This window comes from Astyanax mexicanus, chromosome 17 (assembly GCF_023375975.1).
Source record: "Astyanax mexicanus isolate ESR-SI-001 chromosome 17, AstMex3_surface, whole genome shotgun sequence".
In the NCBI taxonomy this organism is placed as follows: domain Eukaryota; kingdom Metazoa; phylum Chordata; class Actinopteri; order Characiformes; family Acestrorhamphidae; genus Astyanax; species Astyanax mexicanus.
In genome coordinates, this window is record NC_064424.1 from 23,947,613 (window position 1) to 23,972,634 (window position 25,022).

General features: G+C 40.2%; 1 protein-coding gene across 2 annotated transcripts in view; it reads right to left on the bottom strand.

Annotated features, from left to right (window-relative positions):
• The window catches only part of ap3b1a (adaptor related protein complex 3 subunit beta 1a), a 93,565-nt gene that overhangs the window by 28,065 nt on the left and 40,478 nt on the right, over positions 1–25,022 (bottom strand). For both annotated transcript variants that reach the window (XM_022676194.2, XM_049466390.1), the window contains exons 17-23: positions 20,388–20,518; positions 20,011–20,173; positions 19,750–19,915; positions 16,042–16,210; positions 14,253–14,301; positions 14,037–14,143; positions 958–1,186 (exon numbers count right to left, since the gene is read on the bottom strand). In XM_022676194.2, the coding sequence (XP_022531915.2) occupies positions 958–1,186; positions 14,037–14,143; positions 14,253–14,301; positions 16,042–16,210; positions 19,750–19,915; positions 20,011–20,173; positions 20,388–20,518 (1,014 nt within the window). The remainder of the gene's footprint in view (positions 1–957; positions 1,187–14,036; positions 14,144–14,252; positions 14,302–16,041; positions 16,211–19,749; positions 19,916–20,010; positions 20,174–20,387; positions 20,519–25,022) is intronic.

Genomic DNA, 25,022 nt, shown 5'->3' on the forward strand with positions numbered 1-25,022 from the left:
GATCGTAGCCCTTTGGGCTCTGAAATCATGTTAGATTCACTAATGGGATCGTAGCCCTTTGGGCTCTGAAATCATGTTAGATTCACTGATGGGACCGTAACACTTTGAGCTCTGATATAATGCTAAACTCACTAATGGATTTGCAGCCCTTTGGGCTTTGATATCATGCGAAACTTAATAATGGGATCGCAGCCATTTGGGCTCTGAAATCATGCAAACTCACTGATGGGATCGCAGACCTTTGGGCTCTAATATCCTGCTAAACTTACTGATAGGATCGCAACACTTTGGGCTCTGATATCATGCTAAAATTACTGATGTGATCACAGCCCCATTGGGCTCTGAAATCATCTTTGGCTCATATATGGGATCGTAGCATTTTTGGCTCCAAAATCATTTTAGATTTACTAAAAATCTAATCGCATCCCTTTGGCCTCTGAAATCATGTTACTCACTAATGGGATCGTAACTCTTTGGACCTTAAAATCATGTTAGACTCACCGCTGGGATTGCAGCCCATTTGGCTCTGAAATCATTTTAGATTTACTAATTGGATCGCATCCCTTTGGCCTCCGAAATCATGTTACTCACTAATGGGATCGTAACTCTTTGGACCTTAAAATCATGTTAGACTCACCGCTTGGATTGCAGCCCATTTGGCTCTGATATCATGTTAGATTCACTGATGGGATCGCAGCCATTTCGGCTCTGATCTCTCAGTGATGGTATCACAGACCTTCGGCTTCTGATATCATGCTTAACTTACGAATTGGATCGCAGATCTTTGAGTTCTGAGGATATGCTTAACTCACTGATGGGATTACAGCCCTTTTAGTTTTGCCATCATGTTAAACTTACTGATAGGATTAAGATTGCAGACTTTAGGACCTTTGGGATCTTCATGTAAAACCCAAAGATGATCTCTCAACAGCTTTATTTCTCATATCATAAACTCACCGATGGGCCTGAAGCAGTGGATGTTCTGTCCTGTTGAAGTCTTCTCTGAGATGTGGAGGTCCTCAAGGGCGTGGTCACCATGGTTGTTGAACGTCAGCTGAACGGACACCATGCTGTTGCCGTAGATGCATGGTTGCCGGGGGAAATGGTACTGTGCTGCCAGGCCTTTCCCAGTCATGTGGTGAAGCAGCGCATGGGTGCGTACAGGAACGAATACGGGACTGCTGACCTGCAGGGACATGCAAAAAACGGGGAATATGAACCAATGACCATTCATGAACATCATGGCCACAATGTAAGCAAACATAAATATTTGAAACATTATTTGGGAACTGGTTGGTCCAGCGGACTAAGGCGCTGCCACTATTATCGGGAGATCGCCGGTTCGAATCCCGGTCATGCAGCTTACCATCAGCTTTGTATGGCCCACCTTTCTTTACAGTTACAATCAAAAACATTCAACCCCCCCTTATCTTTGAAAATAAATGACAAAAAAGATTAAAAAAGAGCACTCTTTTGCTTTTATAACTTCTAAAATGGAAAATGGAATCTGGAAGCTTTGTCCATTTTTCATGTGTAAATGCCTCTTGCCCAGTGATGTTTCATGGCTTCAGTGCTGCAACTGCTTTCTTTAAATCTCACCCAAGATTTAATTTAATGAGAGTTACATCTGGTAAATGAGAAGGCCACTCCACAATGTTTCAGGACCTTTTTTCAACCAGGCTTTTGTTGACTTGGGGTTTTTTTGGACCAATGTCTTGCTGGAAAGTCCAGTGATCACCAAGGTTTGTCAACAGAAGGCATCACATCCCTCTTTAAACGGGGTCTTAATTTCAGTAATTCAACTTAAAATGTGAAACTCATATATTATATAGATTTATTACACACAGAGTGATCTATCTATATATCTAAGTGTTTATTTATTTTATTGTTGATGATTTGGGCTTACAGCCAATGAAAACCCAAAAATCAGTGTCTCAGAAAATGTAAATATTATAATAAAAGACTAATTGGTTCTTTTGGCAGTGTGGGCAGTGTGCCAAGTCCTGCTGGAAATGAAATCTGCATCTCCTTAAATGTTAGACTTGATAATAAAACACAGTGGATCAACACCAGCAGATGACATGTCTCTCCAAACCATCACTGATTGTGGAAACTTCACACTAGAACTCAAGCAGCTTGGACTGTGTGTCTCTCCACTCTTCCTCCAGACTCTGCTCCCTTGATTTACAAATGAAATGTAAACTTTTCTGATGGTCAGTGATGGTTTGGAGAGACATGTCATCTGCTGGTGTTGATCCACTGTGTTATATCAAGTCCAAAGTCCAGAAGATTTTTGCTTATCTCAGCTGATAACTTTTATGAAGATGCAGATTTCATTTTTCAGCAGGACTGCCCACACTGCCAAAAGTACCAATTGGTCTTATATAATATTCTAATTTTCTGAGAAACTGATTTTTTATAGGTTGTAAGCCATAATCATCAACAATAAAATAAATATAAATGCTTAGAAATTTACGATTTGAACGGCATTACTGAAATAAAGTAACTTTTCAATGTTATTGTATTTTTTTAAAGATTTTTTAACACTGTATCAGCACAAGATAAAGCAACAGAAACCCAGAGAACCTCTTAAGAGACGACGTCAATCTCTGACAAAAGCCTAATCTATCCCACCTCTTTGTCCATCAGTCAAATGAAAGAGCAAAAACATGCAAGACTTCTTTCCCTTCAAACATATTAGGAACCCTTAAAAAAAAAAAAAAAGACTATGAATATGGCCTTAAAAACACATATAGACAAATCCTCCATTCACCTATTCAACAGTTCATTAAGTCACCTTTCCCCTTCTCCTGGTCCCTAATTTTCAGAAGCTGCCGGAAGAAGAAGCCCACGCGCCTCAGAGCGCCAGCAGAGTGGACTCCCATTATCTGAACATTAGCGTCCAGTAGAGGACAGCACACAATCCCACACAGCCACAAAAGACTTGATGATGAATGATGTCTGTACCACACACACACACACACACACACACACACCGTCATCCAGAATACATTAATCCATTCATTTGACTGCAGATGTGTTCATTTGGACTGAGTGTGAGTGAGTTAGAACAGCTTAATATCAGGCTCTGTAGATCTTTATTGCTACTCCAAAGTCCCATCCGAATAGCATTAGCTTTACTTGGTGAAGTGGGGTAATGTATTTTTCCTACAAGACATCAGAAAAATAGATAATATTTGAATATTTGCTCAGAATATGATTTTTTTTCATGGTAAATGACTGAGATGGGAACCACTACTCCATTTTCGCCCTTCCTTTACCTCCAAAAACATTGTCACTATAATCACAATTATAACCCACTTCTTATATAAATAATAAAAGCTCATGTGAAAAATTAGCAGCTTCATGTTCATACCATATACATTATGCATGCTATGTAGGCTATATACTATATATGAATTAACAAAGTTACTATATAAAGCCTTTCTAGAAATGCTATATCACATTCACATTTTACACACAAGCATTTACACTTATCCATACACATATTCAGCAGGGAGAAATGGCAACATGGGAAAATGAGGACTTGAACCCAAGACTGGGAATCCAGCGCTGGGAGGCAAACATGCTAACCACTAAGCAACTGTGTCATCCAATCATACACCTCTGAACCAAAGATATGAATAGTTTAGGCTTTCATTACTCAGGTAGAAGTACGATACTATGATTTTAAAATACTTCTGTAGAAGTTGAAGCATCAACTCAAGCGTTTTACTCAAGTAAATGCGTAAAAGTACTGTTTTAAAACTACTTAAAGTATAAACGTAAAATTAATTTAAAGGCAACAAAATGCCATTAGGGACAAAAGCTTAGACTGCGTCCTAATGGGTCTATAGTGTTATTAAGGATGTTTGGTAATAATCTCTTCTCTTCATCATCTCCCCAGATAACTCGAATGCCATCTATCAATCAACCTTTACTTTGACTCGGATGTACATTGAGGGCAACCCTCACTTTTAATGTAGCCGAGCATTTACAAAAACAGGGATTGACATGACAGAGAAAATAATAGCTAAATTTAATTATTGTAAAATAGCAGTAAATAAAATATAAAAATAGATAAAAAATAAAAATAGAATTAGATTAAAATAGAAAATAATAAAATTAATGATTATAATAAAGTACGGTTTAATTGATAAAAATTAAGATCAAAAGAAAATTAGACTAATACAACAAAAATTAGTTTAAATTAGCTAAAACTAACTTTTACATAATACAATAAAAATCCAAATAAATAAATGACCTAAAAAAAATAAAAGCAATAATAATAATAAAAATAATAGTAATAATAATAAAAGAAAATCAAAAGTTAAAAAGCAATAGTATAAAACTATTAAAAATATAATAATAATAATAATAATAATAATAATAATAATAATAAGGAAACAAATAAAAAAGGAAATAAAAAACTAAAAGAATAACTAAAATAAAAAAAATAAAAGTTAGGAATAAATAAGATTAAGTAAAACAGGTACAGGCTGTCCGAAGGTGGTTAGATAAGAAATGTTTTAAATGATTTTGATGATCTAAATAGCCCTTTAGAGTGGTAGATCAAGTGTCACTGTGTGCACATATGCGGTAGTATAGTTTTAAGGAAACAGTATGTGCAGTCATGTGGACACGTGATGGGTCACGTGTGTAGTCACTTCTGTGACATCAAAGCAACATGGAGGAGAACATCACTTTGGCCAACAGACGCAACAACTCAAACAGCGTATATAAAAAAAAATCATTCATTAGAAATAATGGTTCATTAATATTGAGTTAATCTGTTCAAATAATCGGCCCTTTGCTAGCTTGATTAGTAGTCTTTAAATTATATAGTCTTTAAATTATTGGCTATCGGTTTTTATTATTAATTATTATTTTATTATATTTTTTTTGCACAAAAATGTAGAAAAAAAAAAGTCTTTGTTTGCCAGCTAAGACGTCCATTCATTCATCCATCTATTCATATGTGCATTTAATTGTTTGTCTCTCTGTCCATTTGTTCAATCATCTGTTCATCTGTTATCTGTTCAATCATCTGTTCATCTGTTCATTCCTCCATCCATCATTTGTCCACACAGCCATGCCAGCGCATTCCCAAGCTGGAAAAGTGGTCTCCAGCACCACCTGCCATAGTATAGAACAAAAAGCCCAATTCCCACATTTCTCACAGCTTCACTGCTTCTGTTGTACTTATTCCTCACAGAGATGCCAATCAAGCATGCTCATTAGCATATTAGGGCCATACCCACTCATCTCCCAGACAGGCCTAATCAGTGTTTTTTTTTTTTTTAAGGTGGGCTATATCCATTATGTCAATACACTTGGTCTTTCTAGGAATGCACCAAATTTATTTATTTATTTTTTTGTTTTTTTAAAGGTGGGTTATATCCATTATGTCAATACACTTGGACTTTCTAGGAATGCACCAAATTTACTTTTTTAAGGTGGGCTATATCCATTATGTCAATACACTTGGTCTTTCTAGGAATGCACCAATTTTATTTTTATATTTTTTTTATATATTTTTTTTTTCGACTGGAACAAAAACACAACAAACAAAACGCAACATTAAGCCGAAGAATAACAAACACTTTTTTATACCACAGCTTAATTTACAAAGAGCACCTCACTCCCCTGCTGGTTGCAATTTGATCACGCCATGAAAAAATTACTTTGGTTGCCGATTATTTGTTGCATCCAATGGTTCTTCAAAGCCCTGCAGCATTATTTGCAATAGATTATTCAGCCTTTTCATTTTTTTGTTCTATTGTAGGACAAAATTTCGTTTACTAAATATTCGTTGCATCCACACTGCATTCTCTGGCCTTTTACAACTGCTTCTACAAAACCCTCACGCTGAGCACGCTCATTTGAATATTAAGACCACGCCCACTCAGTTCTAAGATAAGGTAAAAAAAAGCTGTGCTACTTCACTGGGTGTTCAGTATAATACTGCATTCTAGGAATTTACTCAATCTAATTGTTTTGCCTGGAACTGAAAACAAAAAACAAAAAAAAAAGTTAATCAAATGCTTCTTTGGTGAGCTTTTGTTTACACCCCTCCCCTGTCTCTCTGTTGCGTTCAACGTGACTTTAGTTTCCGCCTGTTCTCATTTTTTTTTGCCCGTTCTTGGGCTCCCTATCTTCTTATGAGGGTTTTTTTTCCCCAGACGTGTCTTAATTCACTAACCGGGGCAGCGGTAGTGTTTTGGACCACAACCCTGATGAACTGGGTTCGATCCAGCGTGAGGAGAAATGTGTTTATTTATTTGTTAATTTTTTCCCTTTCTTCTTAAGTTTACCTGCTTTGAGATCAGCTGTTCTGTAATTGGGTTCAACAACCATCTGGGCTGGAGAGCTACTAGTCTGTAGCACTTCATCCCATTACACATTCTTTTTCCAAAACAGTTTTTTTTTCGTGGCCCGCCACATAACGGCTTGGAAAATATCTGGCCTGGGGCCAAACTTAATTGCATACCCCTGCCATACTGGTTGGCATTTGATCAACATAATCAAAAATGGCATTTTTTTAGTATTTCTGGGTTGTTGTTTTTTTTTTTTTTGATGATTTTTAGACTATTTCTGTTGCCGAATATTAAGCGCATCCCTACTGCATTCCGTAGACCTCTACACTTGGTTCTCTAAAGCCCTGCAACTCAGAATGCACGCGCGCACACACACACACATACACACACTCTGCAGTAGCAGCGCTAAGCGTGAATTTATGGCAGGACATTTGGAAGTGTCAGGGCAGTCTTTGTTGATAAAGTCAGCCGTAATGTTAACACCACCTCCACTGCGCTGATTTACCTCAGTCTGTTACACACACACACACACTCATACTCACACACACACTCATACACACACACACAAACGCGCCGGGCCAGTTTATCTCAGCATGACGACCACACCTGTCACTCTCCTCAAGGACCAAACATCCCAATGAACAACAATGCACTTATCACCACCGATACAACACACACACACACACACTCACACACCCACGCCCACCCGCCCTCACGTCCTACAAAGTGATCGCCTCCTCTGGCCTGTAAGAGTAAATAACAGGAGAGCGCGAGAGTAACCTTGACCATCCTGTCAAACATGCACACGCGCACATGCTCGGACATGAGCGAGAGTGTACGTGCGCGAGTGTGTGTGTGTGTGTGTGTGTGTGTGGGGTGGGGGAGTGTGATTGAGCGCCTCCATTATGGATGAGCCTGAAGGAAGTGGCGTGATGGATGGCCAGTCGCTGTAGTCACCTTCACATTCCAGCATCCTCTCCGCTCTCCACTGGAAACCTGCTGACGAACACAAAAGCTCACGCCAGAGAGAGACAGAGCACGCACGCGAGAGCGCACAAAAGAGAGAGAGTGAGAGAGAGGAGATACTGGGGTTTATGAAGAGAGGTGTATTAAAAATCTATTTCTATATCTGCTTAAAATGTAATTCATTTGTATATGTGACACTTTTGTTCCGTCCGTGAGCGGAATTGAGAAGGCGTTGAGAGTGGCTTTCGCAGACTTAGCAGGCGCGAGAGCATCGATTTCAACATGCGAAAAAAAGTCAATGTGACCCGCAGCTGAAGACAAAACAAGGAATGCCAATCACTTTAGGCTATTCGTTTAGCAAACAACTCCTAAAAGTACACATTTCACAAGCACTTCGTTCGTTTTTTTTTAAGGGACAGAAAACAGAATTCGGAAAATAACAGATTTTCGTTCAGAACCAAAAACACTACATTAATAATCTGACCCTTCATATTTCTTAGAGGGATGACATCTGATAATCCGATTATCTGGACTTGATTGTCCCTCTATGTTACACAAAAACAAGATGCGGAATGAACTGTAAATAGTTGACATTATATTATAATGTTGGTAACATTGTAGCTTCAAAGCTTATGAGTGGCGCAAAAGTCTAAGTTTACATTCACACAGCAGGGGAACGTGGCTCAAGTCTCAAAACTTAACCCTTGTCTGACATTCCTCAGCACAGCAACGCTTCACGCTTCCCCACAAGTTTCAGTTTCATCCTCGTCAAAATCACTGAAGCTATGAATGAATTTAGGCTGACATACAGACTTACCACAGAAAATTAGCACGAGCTTGCTTAAAAAGGTTGTTATTTGGCCAGCATATTCTATAAACTTTATTTACTCTTTTGTGGACATATTGGACTATTTTATTGGATGGATATTTTATGGATATGTATCGGATTTTAATATCTCACATTGAACTTGCACAACTTCAAGGTGTTTCTTGATGTTCACACTGCAAAACAATTTACTAGGTTGTAACAAGATCTCATGGCTAACTAAATTAAGTAACGCTAAGCTAAGTAAACAAAACTGTAATAAAAAGGCTTTCTTTTAAAGTCAAATGAATGCTGGATGTAAATTTTTTACAAATTTCTCTCCTGAAAACTGTTTATTTGGGTGAGTAAAGCTTAGATGAGTAAAGCAGTAAGGCAGTAAGATTAAATTACCGAATTTCTCCAGCAGTAGACTGGAGCATTAACATTAGCGGCTAACCACTTCAGCAGTGCTAAACAGGGATAGGAGCAAGCTACAGGTACAGATAGAGATCATGGTTAGCGGGCAATGCTACTCCAGCCCTGGTGCCAAACTAAAACTCTTTTATAACACAGCAGATTGGTTCATACATAAATCATACATAAGACACACTAAATTAAAAAGCTGCCGATTTTGAGAAAATTAAAGTGCGCCTTAGAGTGCAAAAAACAGTGCAGTGAATACCAGGAAAACATTACAGAAGGCATTACCACCCAAAGTGGACAGAGCAGTGTGTGGTAATGATTCTGATTCGACAGAGTCTGGTTAAAACTGTCCAGCGATTGTGGCAGAAATCACGTCCACATCAAACGCAGTCCCACAGCTCTACAGCTCAATGCTGCGGGGGCTTTATACGCCTCTAGCACATGCTTGGCATTAGGCATGGTGCCAATAGCTTCACCAGGTTTATCTGTTCCAGAAAGTTCTATTCTATTGACAATACTTTTCTACTACAGCGACTAGAAATGCTGTGTGTGTGTGAGAATTTCCACATTTGCGTCAGCAATGTTTACAAATATTTTAACATACAGTATAGTGTAAGTTTTGGACTATGAACAAAAGTTATTAAGTCTAATTTTACTTATAATAGCTAAATAATCCAGATAAATTTGGATAAATTAGAGAAAATGTGAAAAAATACATTAATAAAGACTTGGACATGCTCATTTCAACGCTATCTATCTCCATTTTTGTCAATTCTTAGATTACTACATTATTTCAACAAACCTCTCTTTTACTGTGTTAAAATCTTTTAATGTATCGACCAATAGAATTTCTCCAAAAATGCCTGAATAAAACATCGATATTGTTATGACATTGACTGTCATTGAAAGTTAAGGGTTTTTTTTCTCTCCTGTAAAGTTGCTCTTTTGGATATACTTTTTTTCATGGATCATTATTATTGGACGATATTCTCTTGGTTAGAAAAAAAAAAAAAAGGTAAAAAAGGTGCTCAGTGCCTGTTGGGTGTGAGTTTTGGGTGTGTGTAAGGTATGCATGTGTGTCTCTGACAGGTTTTCGAATGAGGGTGAGTGTGTGTGTGTGTGTGAGTGTGTGTGTGTGCTTGGTTTATATTTCTTCCATGCTGCTGAGTCATAATGAGGCCTGCACCGAGCGCGCTCCAAGCGGAGTGGGGTCACCGTGGCAACGCTGGCTGGCTGATGGGCACCAAATGAACAAATTATGACGCGCCCCCCTCAGCGTGATGGGGTCAAACGCCCCGCGGACCCCGCCGAACCCGCTCCCGGCCCGCTCTGACAGTTCAATTTCCCCCAGCCAACCCCGATCGCCCCCCGCTAATTATGAATGAAAAGTTATCAGGCGGCGCCCGGCCGGACCACCGCACTGTATTTCTGAACAGATCCTAATGTCAAAATGTTATTAGAGAGAAAAGAGCCGGACCATACAGCTGACCCAACCACCCCCCCCACACACACCCATCACCACCACCATCACCACCACCTCAATCCGCTCAGAGAGCAATTAAACACTGCTGATAACCACTCTCACACACACACACAGTCTAAAACACACACAAAATAATTAAACACCTATCTCTGATTAAAAATGTGTGAGAAAAATGTGTAAGCTCTGCCACTATAATCAGGAGTTCGCCAGTTCGAATCCTGTTCATGTAGCTTGCTATCGGCTACCGGAGCCCTGAGAGAGCACAATTTGCCTTGCTCTCTCTGGGTGGGTGAATTGTAGATGGCACTCTCTCCCCACATCACTCACACTACAAAGGGTGATGTCGATCAGCACAAGGCATCTGTGAGCTGATGTATCAAAACAGCGCTGTGATACAACTCAGCAATGCTACACATCAGCAGCAGTTCTAAAAGAGGCGGAGGCTGACTTCACATGTGTCGGAGGAGGCATGTGCTAGTCTTCACCCTCCTGGTGTTGGAGCATCACTAGTGATAGACAGGGGGAGTCCTAATGAGGGGGTATTGTAACTGGCCTTGTAAATTGGGGAGAAAATGGGATAAAAATTTGAAATAAAATGATAATAAATTGAAAATGTGTGGAGTGCTACTGGATGCACCATTAACACTCTACATCTCTACTAGGAAATCTGCACAAACTGCATGAGGAAATTCAAGTGTAGTACAACTTTTACCCCAAGTCTGATTGTTTTTTTGCATCTGGTGCTCTGCAAATGAAGCTAAAAACTCCATACATTTCCACTCTTTCTTTTTCTCTGCACCTTGTCCACTTTTTTTTTTACAGAGCAAGGTGTACTAGCACTGAGATCTCATGTTCAAGTGCCTATCTGGGTGGAATTTCTATGTACTCCCTGTGTCTACAAGGGTTCCTTCCAGGGAGTCAAGTTATCTCCTAGAGTCCAAAAAACATGGAGATCAGGCAGATATTTTTTTTATTTGTGACTGAAAGAGTATTACAGAGCAAGGTGTTTTGGTGGATAGCATGTTCAACTGCTAGCATTGGGAGTCTCGGGTTCAAGTCCCTATCTGGGTGGAATTGCCATGTACTCCCTGTGTCTACAAGGGTTTCTTCCATACACTTCAGTGGGTTCCTCCCACAGTCCAAAAACAATGAGATTAGGCAAATTGAATTGAATTTTTTGGTTAAGGAGTATGCTGCGCTTGATTGGCTGCCACTTTTTGCTTAGTGTGTGTTGATTAAATGCACAGTGTGTTGCATTGTTTAGGGAAGCTATAGCATGCGCTTGAAATAAAAAGAAAATATGCAGCATTGCTGTTTTTATCTTTTTTTTCTTTTTTAAACTTGATGTACATCGTTTTCACTGTAGAAAAAGGCTTAAAGCTGTGAAATGTAGTTTTCCAGTTTTCCAGTCAGAATGGGGTCCTACTTTTCCAGTTTTCCAGCCAGAATAATGATCGTCTGCAGCTGAAGGGATCATGTGTAAGTATGATGTAGTAAGAAGCTGATTACACATGGCTGTTTCAGGCATAGGCCTACCTTTAAGCGTGAGTGTGTGTGTGCATATTTGTAAGTATGCCTGTGTCTGTCTATTTCTGGGAATGTGTGATATGTATGTGTGTGTGTGTGTGTATGTGTGTGTGTGTGTGTGCACGCCTGTGTGAGTGAGCGAGATGAGGTTTATCCACTGTGACCGAGATTATAAAGGCCTGTAATGTATTTATGCATAGCATTGACTTTAAATCAGCGCGCACTCTCTCTCCTCAATCTCACCCCCTATTTCAGCTCTGATTACCCCGCCGCCGAGCCTCGTGGGTAGTATTCTAATGATCTGTGGCTAACAGCCTATAGCAGCATGGCAGCCCGGTCCTGACGAGCCTGTCAATCAAGCGGCGGCGTGGACAACCGTGCATCCCCGTGCATCTCCACCACCAACCCCTCCTTCTCCTCCCAGCGAACCAACAGCAACCCAGGCAACCCTGCTAACCCCAAGATGACGGACAGGCACGGGATGGACGTCCGGAGAGCGGGAGCAGGAATTATGGAGGGATTACTGGATAAATTGATGTTAAAGGTTTGGCCGTTGTGAGAAGGGTAAGGAAATAAGGGCTGTTGAAGGAATATGCCAGCATTTTCAACTTAACCTGCACCTGATTTCAACCTTAAAGTAGATTTAAGTAGCATATTAACTTAAAGATGAACATACAGGTGTTGGACAATGAAACTGAAACACCTGTCATTTTAGTGTGGGAGGTTTCATGGCTAAATTGAACACTGCCTGGTGGCCAATCTTCATTGATTGCACATTGCACCAGTAAGAGCAGAGTGTGAAAGTTCAATTAGCAGGGTAAGAGCACAGTTTTGCTCAAAATACTACATTTCACACAACATAATGACTGATAAAGCAGAGCTCAAAAGAAGAAAAAAGAAAATTGTTGGTGCACGTCTTGCTGGCGCATCTGTGACAAAGACATCAAGTCTTTGCGATGTATCAAGAGCCAAAGTATTCAGGGTAATGTCAGCATACCACCAAGAAAGACCAACCACATCCAACAGGATTAACTGTGGATGCAAGAAGAAGCTGTCTGAAAGGGATATTTGGGTGCTAACCCGGATTGTATCCAAAAAAAAAAATTTAAAACACGGCCCAAATCACGGCAGAATTCAATGTGCACCTCAAGTCTCCTGTTTCACCAGAACTGTCCGACGGGACAATAAATTATTGTGGTCTAAAACCAGGACTTTCAGTTTTATTGTCCAACCCCTGTGTGTCCAAATGTTCTAATGAATGCATTTGGCTACTTTACCTATTTAGCAAACCTATTGCTGACCTAAATGAAAAAATGGTATAGAAAAAAAAGTATAAAAAGTTCTGCTAATAAAATAAGACCCTCTGGAGAAGACCACATGGAGTCTAATGCCAAGCACAGGCTTAAGTAATACAAAGCCCCACTCTAGAAATTGTATAACTGTGCTGTCTAGATTGATGGTGCTCCATCCATTTAGGGATGAGTTGAGGAGCTTTAAACATTACTTTAAACATTATTTTATGTAATGCCCTGACACCAGGAGGGTGAAGACTAGCACATACCTTCTTTGATACATGTGAAGTCAGCCACCACTCTTTTCGAGCTGCTGTTGATGCAGCATTGCCAAGTAGCATCACATCACGCTTGGGGGGAAAGTGCAGCGACATGGTTTCGATACATCAGCTCACAGACGCCTTGTGCTGATCGACATCACCCTAGGAGTGATGAGGGGAAAGAGCGCCATCTACCCAACAAAAGAGAGCAAGGCCAATTGTGCTCTCTCTGGTGACAATAGCCGATAGCAAGCTACATAAACAGGATTCGAACCGGTGATCTCCTGATTATAGTGGCAGTGCTTAGCCTGCTGGATTCGTAGCCCCCTAAATTCAGTGAATACTTTTGGTAATATAGTGTACAGTACGTCTGCAACAGCTTAATCAACAGCTGATATTCAGTAAAAAGTGAAAACATATTTTTTCCCAATGCAGTTGATGATAAATATAGTTTTCCATCAAAAGAAACAATGGTAAACAGAGTAGTTTTAAATATCTACTGTTGAGTAAAATCAAGTCCATACTGGTCAGGCCCCTGTGTGCAGCAGTAGGTCTGACTGTGGGCTTTGTGAGAAGATTCCTGAACTTCAATTCCTGTTTTTCCATCAACAAGCAGGATAGAAGATAAACAGAGACAACACTGCTGGAGAAATGAGCACAGCGTCTCCATTCCTCCACCAGACACACACTCCCTTCTTTCTGCTGCTCTCGCTCTCTCTCTCTTTAACACGGTGAAGCTCTCTCTATCTCTCTCTGACATGTTTCTCATGGGAGTAGAAGAAGCAGTCACACTGGAAAAGGTCAACAATCACACACACTGACAACTAACACACACACACACACACACACAATATACACTATATAGAACTCAGGGGAAGGACATCATGAGAAAGAGAGATGCATTCAGCCTAAATGTCAAACACACACAAACACACACAAACACACACCCACACTCTCTCTTACCTGTATGGCAGGGGTGGAAGAGGAGGAGAGCGAGAGGCCCTGCAGGTCAGACAGAAGACTAGGAGATAGAATGGAGCTTTTGGGCGTGGTCACTGTAGCTGGAGAAACTACACACAAACACACACAAATATACATAGATACACAAGTTAAATGTGTCAAATACACACTACGCAAATACTGAACTTACACTACCTTCATTAACAACTCAACACTTACAGTCATCCAGATCCAACAGAGACACCTCATGCGACTTCTTAACCTCCACCTGAGAAAGAGAGACAAAGAAATTAAGTAATAAGACGACATAAGATGATGAGACAAAAGAGACAAAGAGAGAAAGAAGAAGAAGAATATAAAAAAAGTTACAACTGAACGACTGATTGATGGTGGTTAGCTATTGGCTTTAAAACTGCCAATTGGCAGGGGTTATTTACACAGTATAAACAGCTCCTTGATGGGGGTTAGTTACAGAGTCTGAACAGCCTCTTAATAGGGATTAGTTACAGGGTCTAAGCAGCCTCTGGATGGGGGTTAGTTACAGGGTCTAAACAGCCAATCGACAGGGTTAGCTATTGGCTTTAAAACTGCCAATTGGCAGGGGTTATTTAAAGAGTATAAACAGCTGCTTGATGGGAGTTAGTTACAGGGTCTGAACAGCCTCTTGATGGGGGTTAGTTACAGGGTCTTAGTCTTAAGATCTGAACAGTCTCTTGATTGTGGTTATTTACAGCGGCTGAACAACCTCGTGATGGGGTCATTTACAGGGTCTGAACAGCCTCTTGATTGGGGTTAGTTACAGGGTCTAAGCAGACTCTTGATGGGGGTTAGTTACAGGGTCTAAGCAGACTCTTGATGGGGGTTAGTTACAGGGTCTAAGCAGACTCTTGGTGGGGGTTAGTTACAGGGTCTAAGCAGCCTCTTGGTGGGGGTTATTTACAGGGTCTGAACAGCTGCTTGATGAGGGTTAGTTAAAGGGTCTGAATGACTGCTTGATGGGGGTTAGTTACAGGGTCTAATGATTGCTTAAATGGGGTTAGTTACAGGGTCTGAGCAGCCTCTTGATGGGGGTTAGTTACAGGGACAACTACAGGCAGTAAACAACCAATATGCAGGGGTCAGTTGCAGGGTCTAAATGGCAGCTTGTTGGGGGGGGGGGGATTAGTCTTAAGTTCAGAACATCCTCTTGATGGGAGTTAATTACCAGCTCTAAACAGCCAATTGACAGGGTTGGCTACAGGCTCTAAACTGAGTATATCCAGCTGCTTGATGGGGGTTAGTTACAGGGTCTAATAATTGCTTGAATTGGGTTAGTTACAGTGTCTAAGTAGCCTCTTGATGGGGGTTAGTTACAGGGTCTGAACAGCAGCTTGATGGTTAGTTACAGGGTCTAAACAGTCACTTGATGGGGGTTAGTTACAGGGTCAAAACCGCCACTAGATGGGGGTTAGTTACAGAGTCTGAATAACCACATGACAGGGTTTAGTTTTATGGTATGAATGATTGCTTGGGTTGAATTGCCAGGGTTGGGTACGAATTGCCAGGGTTGACTACAGGTTCTAAACTGCCACTTGTCAGAGGTTAGTTGGGGGTTAGTTTCAGGGTGTTAATGATTGATTGATGGGGGTAACTTACAGGGTCTGAACAGCCAATTGACAGGGACAACTACTGGCAGTAAACAACCAATATTCAGGGGTTAGTTACAGGGTCTAAATGGCAGCTTGTTGGGGATTAGTCTTAAGTTCTGAACATCCTCTTGATGGGAGTTAATTACTGGCTCTAAACTTTTTTTTGCCAGGGGTTAGTTACAGGGTCTTAATGACTGCTTGTTGGAGGTAAGCCTAAAGCCTGAACAACATCTTGATAGGGGCATATTTAAAGGCTCTGAACAGTCTCTTGTTTGGGATTAGTTACAGGGTCTGAACAGCCAATTTCCAGGGTTGGCTACAGGGTATTAACTGCCATTGGTTTACAGCAACAAGATATCAAAGTGCCATGAGTCTCTAACCTTTTTGACCGCTCTGGGCTTGGTTTTTCTCTTCTGTTCTGTGCCCGAGTCTGAATCTGAACCAGAATCAGAGCTGGACTCTTCAGATGAGCTCTCCTCTGAGGAAGCTGAAGCACTTCCTGACCCAGATCCTCTTTTGTGCCCATTCTTTTGGCCCACATCTGAGTCACTGCAATGACACAAAAACACACATTTAGGGGTTTCACAAAACTGAATTTGGAGGTGTGGAAAAAAGTCTCGGCAGATTTCTCAAAATCCCCACCACCATGTTTAACAGATGAGGCGAGAACATTTGAGGTAAGAACTCGAATATTAATACGCGCACACTCATACACGCTCACAGCCACGCTTTGCTGTTTGTTACTGTGCGACCTCCCTGGCTGACTCCATTAGTAACTAAAAATAAACAAAGCACTTTCACACTTTCACAACCTCACTTAACTCACACATACACACACCCACACTCAGAGATCCCGCTCTGTTGTTAGATGTAATTAATAGCACTTACTCCACCATTTCCACAACACACACGGCAGAATGCTCTTATTAACACTCTCTTTCACACACACACACATCAAACACAGCATAATGCCCTCATTAACTGCTGTTCATTTCACTCTTAATGTAATCAGTGTGCGAGGGATCGTCGTGTCTGCGTGTAACACACACTAATAGTGCATGAGCACAGGTGGATTACGGTCATTCAGACTCTCAAAGCAATGGGACACTGCCCTGTGAGAGGAAATCATCTCTCAGACCCACAGTCATCCACTTGTAAGACATAAAGGTCAAGGTTTTGGATTTGATACCGGGGTCTTGGACCCAATGATTGCCACTGGTAATGTACATTGAAGAAAAGTGTGAAGCTTTTATAGTAACAGTTATGACATAAATTAAGGTTAACATGTGTGAACCACTTTAAAATAAGACTAACTTCATAAAGGGTTCATAAATGGTTTACAATAAGTTTATTAATGGTTACTAATTAGGTTGTAAACGCCTTAAAAATCAGTAATAATCAGTTATAACACATACATAGAAAGGGCAACAATAAAAAATTCTGTGGGTTTACTATTTGGCAAACAACAGGTCATTGTTGACCTTTCTACGTATGTGATGCGTTATAACTGATTATTAATGGCAATACATTTTTAAGGCATTTACAACCCAATTAGTAACCATTAAAAAACTTATTGTAAACCATTTATAAACACTTTATAAAGGTAGTCTTAGTTTAAAGTGGAGCCAAAATATGATACACTTTGCTTTAAACATTTATAAGTAATTTTTCATTTTAATTGGCATTCATTTCTATTGCATTTTTTTACTTGTTTTAATTGTTCAATTCTCTAAGCTTTTCTGAATATTTTCTGGAGGTCACACTACAAAATAAAAATACAAAAAGTAAGACCATCTTGTCACAAAGAAGGGGGATGTGTGAAACAGCTACACACACTTCCCACACACATTTTGTCCTGGCATTCAAAAATACAAAAAAGGTCACCTGAAGCACGCTAAAAAACCCGGAACAACACATTCACTGCACACAGTACAGTCAAAAACAAAGCCTTCTTTGAGATCACTGTTCTGATTGACAGTATGAAGGTGTGGTCACAGATAAGCTTTCTTCCTCATTTACAGAAAGAGAAAATGTAATATTTCCCAATAGGTATCAAATGTGTTGCTTTTCTTTTAAATGGATGAAGTTAACTAAAAGTATTGACATTCTGGCGCTTGTAACAAAAACATTTGAAGAAGAAGCCGACACATAAAAAGCTATCTTTACTTAATATTGAGTTAATATTTCCAGAAGCACTTAAAAAAAAACACCAAAAATACAAACAAGCAAATATAAGTAGATTAAACTCGATAATTGAAAGAGTTCAGCATGATTTTGCTGCATTTTTAGGATGCACTATATGTTGTGGAAACCGGAATCAACAGACAGATTTGAGTCATAAACAAATTTTGTATCATTTGGACACCAATGTTCACATATGTGCACACACAAAACAATGAGTAAAGACAATTTCAAGCCAGTGGTATCCTAAACGTCAACCTGTATAAGTTGTGAGGTGCTATCTTGTGAGATAACATGCCACATGAGTGGCATGGTGGCTTAGTGGTTAGCACCTTCGCCTCCCAGCACTAGGGTCTTGGGTTCAAGTCTCTATCTAGGTGGAGTTTCCATGTGCGTGGGTTGTTAAACGTGATTGTAAAGCATCTTTGGGATTCATAAAAGGTGCTATATACAGTGACTTGCAAAACTATTCATACCCCTTGAACTGTTCCACATTTTTGTCACCTTACAACCACAAACCTAAATGTATTTTATTGAGATTTTAAGTGATAGACCAACATAAACAATTGCAAAGTTTTCAAAATCTGAAAAAAGTGTCATAAAAAAGGGCATCTATAGACTGAGATTTTTGCCCTTTCTTCTTTATAAAACAGCTCAAGCTCAGCTAAGTTGGATGGACAGTGTCTGTGAACAGAAAATTTCACGTCATACCACTGAAGCTAAATGCGATTTAAGACTGGGTCATGTTTCACAGTGGGGATGGTGTGTTCAGGGTGATGAGCAGTGTTACTTTTCCTCCCCATATAGCGCTTTGCACTTAGGCCAGAAAGTTCAACTTTGGTCTCATCTGACTACAGCACCTTCTTTCACATGTTTGCTGCAACTGCAAACAGCAATTCATATGTTTCTTTTAACAAAGGATTTTTGCCGCTCTTCCATAAAGATCATATTTGTGGAGCACATGACTTCTGACAGTTGTCCTGTATACAGACTCTCCCCACTAAGTTGTGCATTTCTGCAGCTCCTCCAGAGTGACCATGGGCCTCTTGGTTGCTTCTTTGACCAGTGCTCTCCTTGCATGATCTGTCAGTTTGGGTGAATAGCCATGTCTTGGTAGGTTTGCAGGTGTAGAATACTTTTTCTTTTTTTGGATAATGGATTTAACAGTGCTTCTTAGGATGCTTAAAGCTTGGGATTTGTTTTTTTTTATAACCTAAACCTGCTTTAAACATCTCCACGACTTTATTTCTGAACTGTCTGGCGAGTTCCTTGGTCTTCATGATGCTGTTTGTTCACTAGTGTTCTCTCTAACAAACCACTGAGGTCTTCACAGAACAGCTGTATTTATACTGAGACTCAATTACTAAACACACGGCTGGACTTTATTGACTTATTCTGTGATTTTTGAAGGCGATTGATTGCACTGGATTTTATTTAGGGGTTTTAGAGTAAAGGGGCTGAATACGTTTGAACTAAAAACTTCTCACGTCACACTTTTCAGATTTTTATTTGATTAAAATGATGAAAACCATGCATCATTTTTCTTCCACTTCACACTTATGCAATACTTTGTGTTTGCCTATCACTTAAAATCTCAATAAAATACAATTAAGCTTGTGGGTGTAAGGTGACAAAACATGGACAAGTTCAAAGGGGTAGTAGACAGCACAGTGGGTGGTAATGATGACCCACAGTATCTGGCTAGAATTGCTTCTGCAATGAGCTAAGCAACAGAAATGATGGAGGTTATATCTATATATTGTAAGATAAGGCAATAATGTGATTATTGTGACAGGCCTGTTGGTGCATCTGTGGAAATACTATTAATGCATTAGTCACATTATGTCCTTGACTGTGATTGGTCACTCAAGTTTTTCAACCAGGATGTAAGAGAACGTGACTGCTACCTGTCTTTGCTGGCTTTCTGGCCCTGCTGGAGTTTCTTGTTTTTCAGAGTTTTCTTCTTCTTCTTATCAGAGCCCGAGTCACTGCTCTTCTCTGATTGGCTGGAACTCTTGTCTGAGTCCTCGTTACTGTCGCTCTTCTCCTCGCTGTCCTCCTCACTGCCTGACTCTACATTAAAAGACAGACAGACGTTATATATTAGAAACAGTTTCCAGACCAAAATCTGCCTCTTTCACAAACAAACAAACAGCCAGCCACTTTACCATCACTGCTGCTGCTGCTGCTGCTGCTATCCTCACTGCTGCTGCTGTCGCTGCCGCTGTCCGAGCCTTCGGCCTCCTCTTCCTCTCCGGAGTCGGAGTAGAATTTATCATCATCTGATTTGGCAGCTTTGGTTTTGCTGACGGCAGGAGCCCATTCTTTCGCCTGTAATGGGCACAAACACGCACTCGTATTTACTAAATCCTGCAGATGCGCTCAGGAAACGACAGCAGTGAGCGCGCTCACAGCAAAGATAAATCACTTACTCTCTGAGTTTGCTCAAAAGCATCTGATTCAACTGGAACAGCAACTGAAGTGACGTAAGGGGAAAAAAACCACAAAACAAAAAAACAAAAAAGAGAAGAACGCTTGTTCTTACCACTTCTACCACCTCCACGTTTCTCACAGACTGATCAGGAGCCACGTCCGGCCAATCTGAGAGCTCCAGGTAACCGGTGGCCTTAGAGTTCAGAGTGTGAGACAGTGTGCCCAGCTGAAAGCGATCCCGATCTAAAAGACACAAAAAAAAATGTTTTTTTTTTATTTTGAAACAACAGAAAAAGAAAAAATAGTTTTACATGGTCAAAAGAGAGAGAGAGACAGAGAGAGAGAGAGAGAGAGAGAGAGAGAGAGAGAGAGAGAGACAGAGACAGAGAGAGAGACAGAACGAGAGAAAAAGTGTTTGGGAGTTGGACTCCTGTAGCCTTTTTTTACACACTTGTTCTCTGTATTACTGATTGTTCCTTTAAAAGTGTTGGAAAGTAATCAAAATCTTTTTATTTTATTTTATTTATTTATTTTTCTAATTCTTTTCATTTTCTCCCCAATTTACGTGGCCAATTACCCAACCCACTCATTAGGACACCCCTTTCACTAGTGACGCCCCAACACACCAGGAGGGTGAAGACTAGCACATGCTTCCTTCGATACATGTCAGGTCAGCCACCGCTTCTTTTCGAGCTGCTGCTGATGCAGCATTGCAGAGTAGCATCACCGCACACTCAGAGAAAAGCGCAGTGACTCGGTTCTGATACATCAGCTCACAGACGCCCTGTGTTGTGGACATCACCCTAGGAGTGATGTGGGGAGAGAGCGCCATCTACCCACCCGGAGGGAGCAGGGACAATTTTGCTTCCTCTGAGTGCCAGAAGCTTGATGGCAAAGCTGCATGAGCAGGGGTTCGAACCTGCGACCTCCCACTGAAAGTGGCAGCAGTTTAGACTGCTGGACCACTTGGCGCCCCCTAAAGTAATCAAAATCTAAGGCACAAGTTGTTCATTCTGGTCCGAAAAAATATTTTACACGGGCAAACAGTAACATGAGCATCTATATCATCTTAGCTTACAAAGTACTCATGGTCAAATCAATGACTGAAGTCAAAAACAAAAATGGTTGGGGCTCTGAGTGGACCAGTGGGCTAAGAGCTGCCACTATGATCGGGAGATTGCTGGGTTAAATCCTGGTCATGTTGTTTGCCATCAGCTGCCGGAACCCCGAGAGAGCACAATTGGCGCTCTTTTTCCCCTTTAGACAAGGGGGTTGTAAACTGATGTATCGCAACCGGGTCGCTGCGCTTTTTAAAAAAGAGGCGGTGGCTGACTTCACTTGTGTTGGAGAAGGAACGTGCTAGTCTTCACCCTCCTCATATTGTGGCATCACTAGTGATGGGGAACGGTGGGACAATCGGCCTAGCTAAATTAGGGAGAAAAATAAGACAAATTTAAGACAAAAAACTGGGCCAAGCACAGAGCCTTGAGGAACCCCTTAAAAGTGTACAGTTTAAAAATGAAGCTTCCTGAACCTTCCGTCCTCTACCAAACACCACCAACGATTAGAAACTGTAACCGGCCGAAATGCCACGACATTCCACGCTGCATAATAGTGCATTATACTGCCTTAAAGCCCATTAGCCCCTACAGCAGCAGGTCATTAGTCAGCGTTAGGGTGAGCTGTGCCTGAATAATGGAACTTCACTATACAAACACCTGAGAAAAACAGGAATATTAGAAATGACAGCAGCAGGTAAATATCCACCGCAAACACTGCGGTATGAATTTATGCAGCATTAATGCAATATGGATTAATACAGCAACTCGCATTCGCTGGCTCTCGCGCTCTATATCTCTCCGTCCGTCTGTCTGAAAGGTCTGTATTAGCGCAGTAATTTATGTGTTTAATCACAGGGAAGCGAGAGGCTGCCGACCTCGCCGACCTTCAGAAATAGGCAGTCACACCAGAGAAAATGAGATGCTCTGACTACCGGACGGGGGTTAGAGACTGAGGGAGGGGAAAAAGAAAAAGAAAAAGGAAAGAAAGAAGTGTGTGTGAGAGAGAGAGAGAGAGAGAGAGAGAGAGGCTGATACTGGTTTTCTGTGCGTGAAACTTGAAAACTGCAGCTTGATAAATATACTGTTTGTTTAACTGGTAAGATCAATATAAGTTGATAATGAGGTTCCACTGATTTATTGGTATCAGCAGAAATCAAACTGCTACATCCCGCTGGTCCAAATACTGAAGTGCAGAAAGTGTGGAAGACATGCACCGAATATTCAGACACTGTAATTAATTAATAAAAAATAAATAAAATAAAATAAATCATAAAAATAAATAAATTATATCAGAATAAGTGAACAAACAATGACTAATTTAATTTAAAAATGCAGTTTCTAATTTAATAAAAAAGTGATGGGAGCGGAGTCTGAGAAAATACTATTGAAACCATATAGTAGCCTGATTTTCAGGTAAATTACCTGATAGCAATTTTCAGGTAAAATTGACTCTATTCAACTCAATGTTATACTGAACATTATACTGATGCTGGGTTCTACAGCACAATAAAACCCTGTTAGGCTAGATCTACAGTGAAGAAGGACATTAGTGCAAAGATTAACATTTGACAGACACAAGACAAGACACGACAAGCAAAAAAAAAAAACCTTACAAAACCTGACTGTAATCTAAAATCTTCTGTCTAAACATAATGGGAGCCCCACAAAATAGTTATCTAGCTATCTTTTAGCTAGCTAAACATAGTTAATTTTTTATGAACATATGCTAAAGCTAAGCTTTAATATATGTTAAATATAAAAATATAAAATATAAATATTTTCTGTAATATTCTTTGATCGATAGTCTAAACCATATTGTAGCCTGACAAAATTTAGTTTAAATCTAAATGAAGGGAGATAAAAATGAATTCTATATAAAACCAAAATTGACCAAATATGTCGAAAAAAACAAAACAAAATGACTTCTTGAACAAAAAAGATTGGAGCTCAAAAAATTTGCATTACATCCAAAATAGAAGCAAATACCCCACACAAATCAGACATTGGCTCAAGTAGACATAGAGAGAGAGAGACAGTCAGAAAGAGAGAGAGAGAGAAAGAGAAAGCCAGAGAGAGAGAGAGAGACAGTCAGAAAGAGAGATAGAGATAGAGACAGAGAAAGAGAGAGAGAGACAGAGAGAGAAAGAGAAAGCCAGAGAGAGAGACAGTCACAAAGAGAGATAGAGACAGAGAAAGAGAGAGACAGAGACATCGAGGGAGAGAGACAGTCAAAGAGAGAGAGAGACAGTCAGAAAGAGAGAGATAGAGACAGAGACAGAGAGAGAAAGAGAGATAGAGAGAGAGAGAGAGAGAGAGAGAGAGATATAGACAGACACAGAGAGAGACCGTCAGAAAAAGAGAGAGAGAGAGACAGTCAGAAAAAGAGAGAGAGACAGTCGGAAAGAAAGAGAGAGAGAGGGAGAGAGACGTAGACAGAGACATAGAGTGAGACAGTCAGAAAAAGAGAGTGAAAAAGAGACGGCTGCTTGATTAAAAGCTTACATTTTACTTAAATCTATGATTAAATATTTTCAGCAATATTCTTTGATTGATAGTCTAAACCATATTGTAGCCTTACGAAATTGAGTTTAAATCTAAATGAAGGCAGATAAAAATAAATTCTGAATCAAACTGACCAAATCTGTACAAACTATAAAGTTCCTGTAGAATTTTTTTTGAGCTAACCAGATTGGAACAAAAAAAAAAAAAAAAAAAAAAAGAATTACATCCAAAATGGAAGCCAGCACCCCACACACAAAGACATTGACTCCACATTTTCTTTCCTCTAACATCTGAACTGGAATGTTTTCTGCCTTTCTTTCTGAACAACAAACACACTGTGGCAATGAGTTGCTCCAGCATCCATAGAAAATTAAATCAAATTAAATTCTTAAAGCCTTAAGAAATCAGCACTATAAGCAATCATCAATGCTGTTTTCTAAAGAACACCTCTGGGTGATGCCTGTGTGCAATTTTGTAGAAACACATCCCTAGTCATGTTCCTTTACCTCCCTTTTAAGAGCTAGTCCTGCAAACACAGAAAAACATCACGCCGAATGACAGTAAGCATCAATCATGCAGAGAGTGGCGCATCCTCTACAGTTAACCCCAAATCCCACAATCCCTCTGTCTATGCTTCCATTCATTCATTCATTCATTCATCCCTCCATCCACCCGACCATCCACCCGCGAGGGACCCAAATCAACAGTAATGTCCCGCCGCTAATGTCTCCATCTGAGTGAGTAATTACATTATCCAGCAGCAAATAAAGAGTGTGAAGTAGGAGGAGGACAGGAGTGGAATGAGGGAGGGGAAGCTTCTCAGAAAGAGCAGAAGAATTCTCAATCAGACACCTCTATCAAATTATATCAAATTACAGCTGATCCAACAATTCAATCAGAGCTTCTGAGGAATAGAAGAGACTAGAACCAAAGCAGAACCATGATAAAGACCAATCATTTGTTCAAATACCAATATAGAACAAGAAATTTGAAACTACCTCAACCAAGTACACTGCCTGCCCCCCCCCCCCAAAAAGGTGATACACTCTAATATACATTAATATACACTTTTAGCTTTGATTTTGCTATTTTAATCCAGTGTTGCATTAATTTTTCACCAAGATCTTGCAGCAGCATTGATGATGGTAGAGGCTGACCGCTGCTCAAAGCCTTCTCCAGCACAT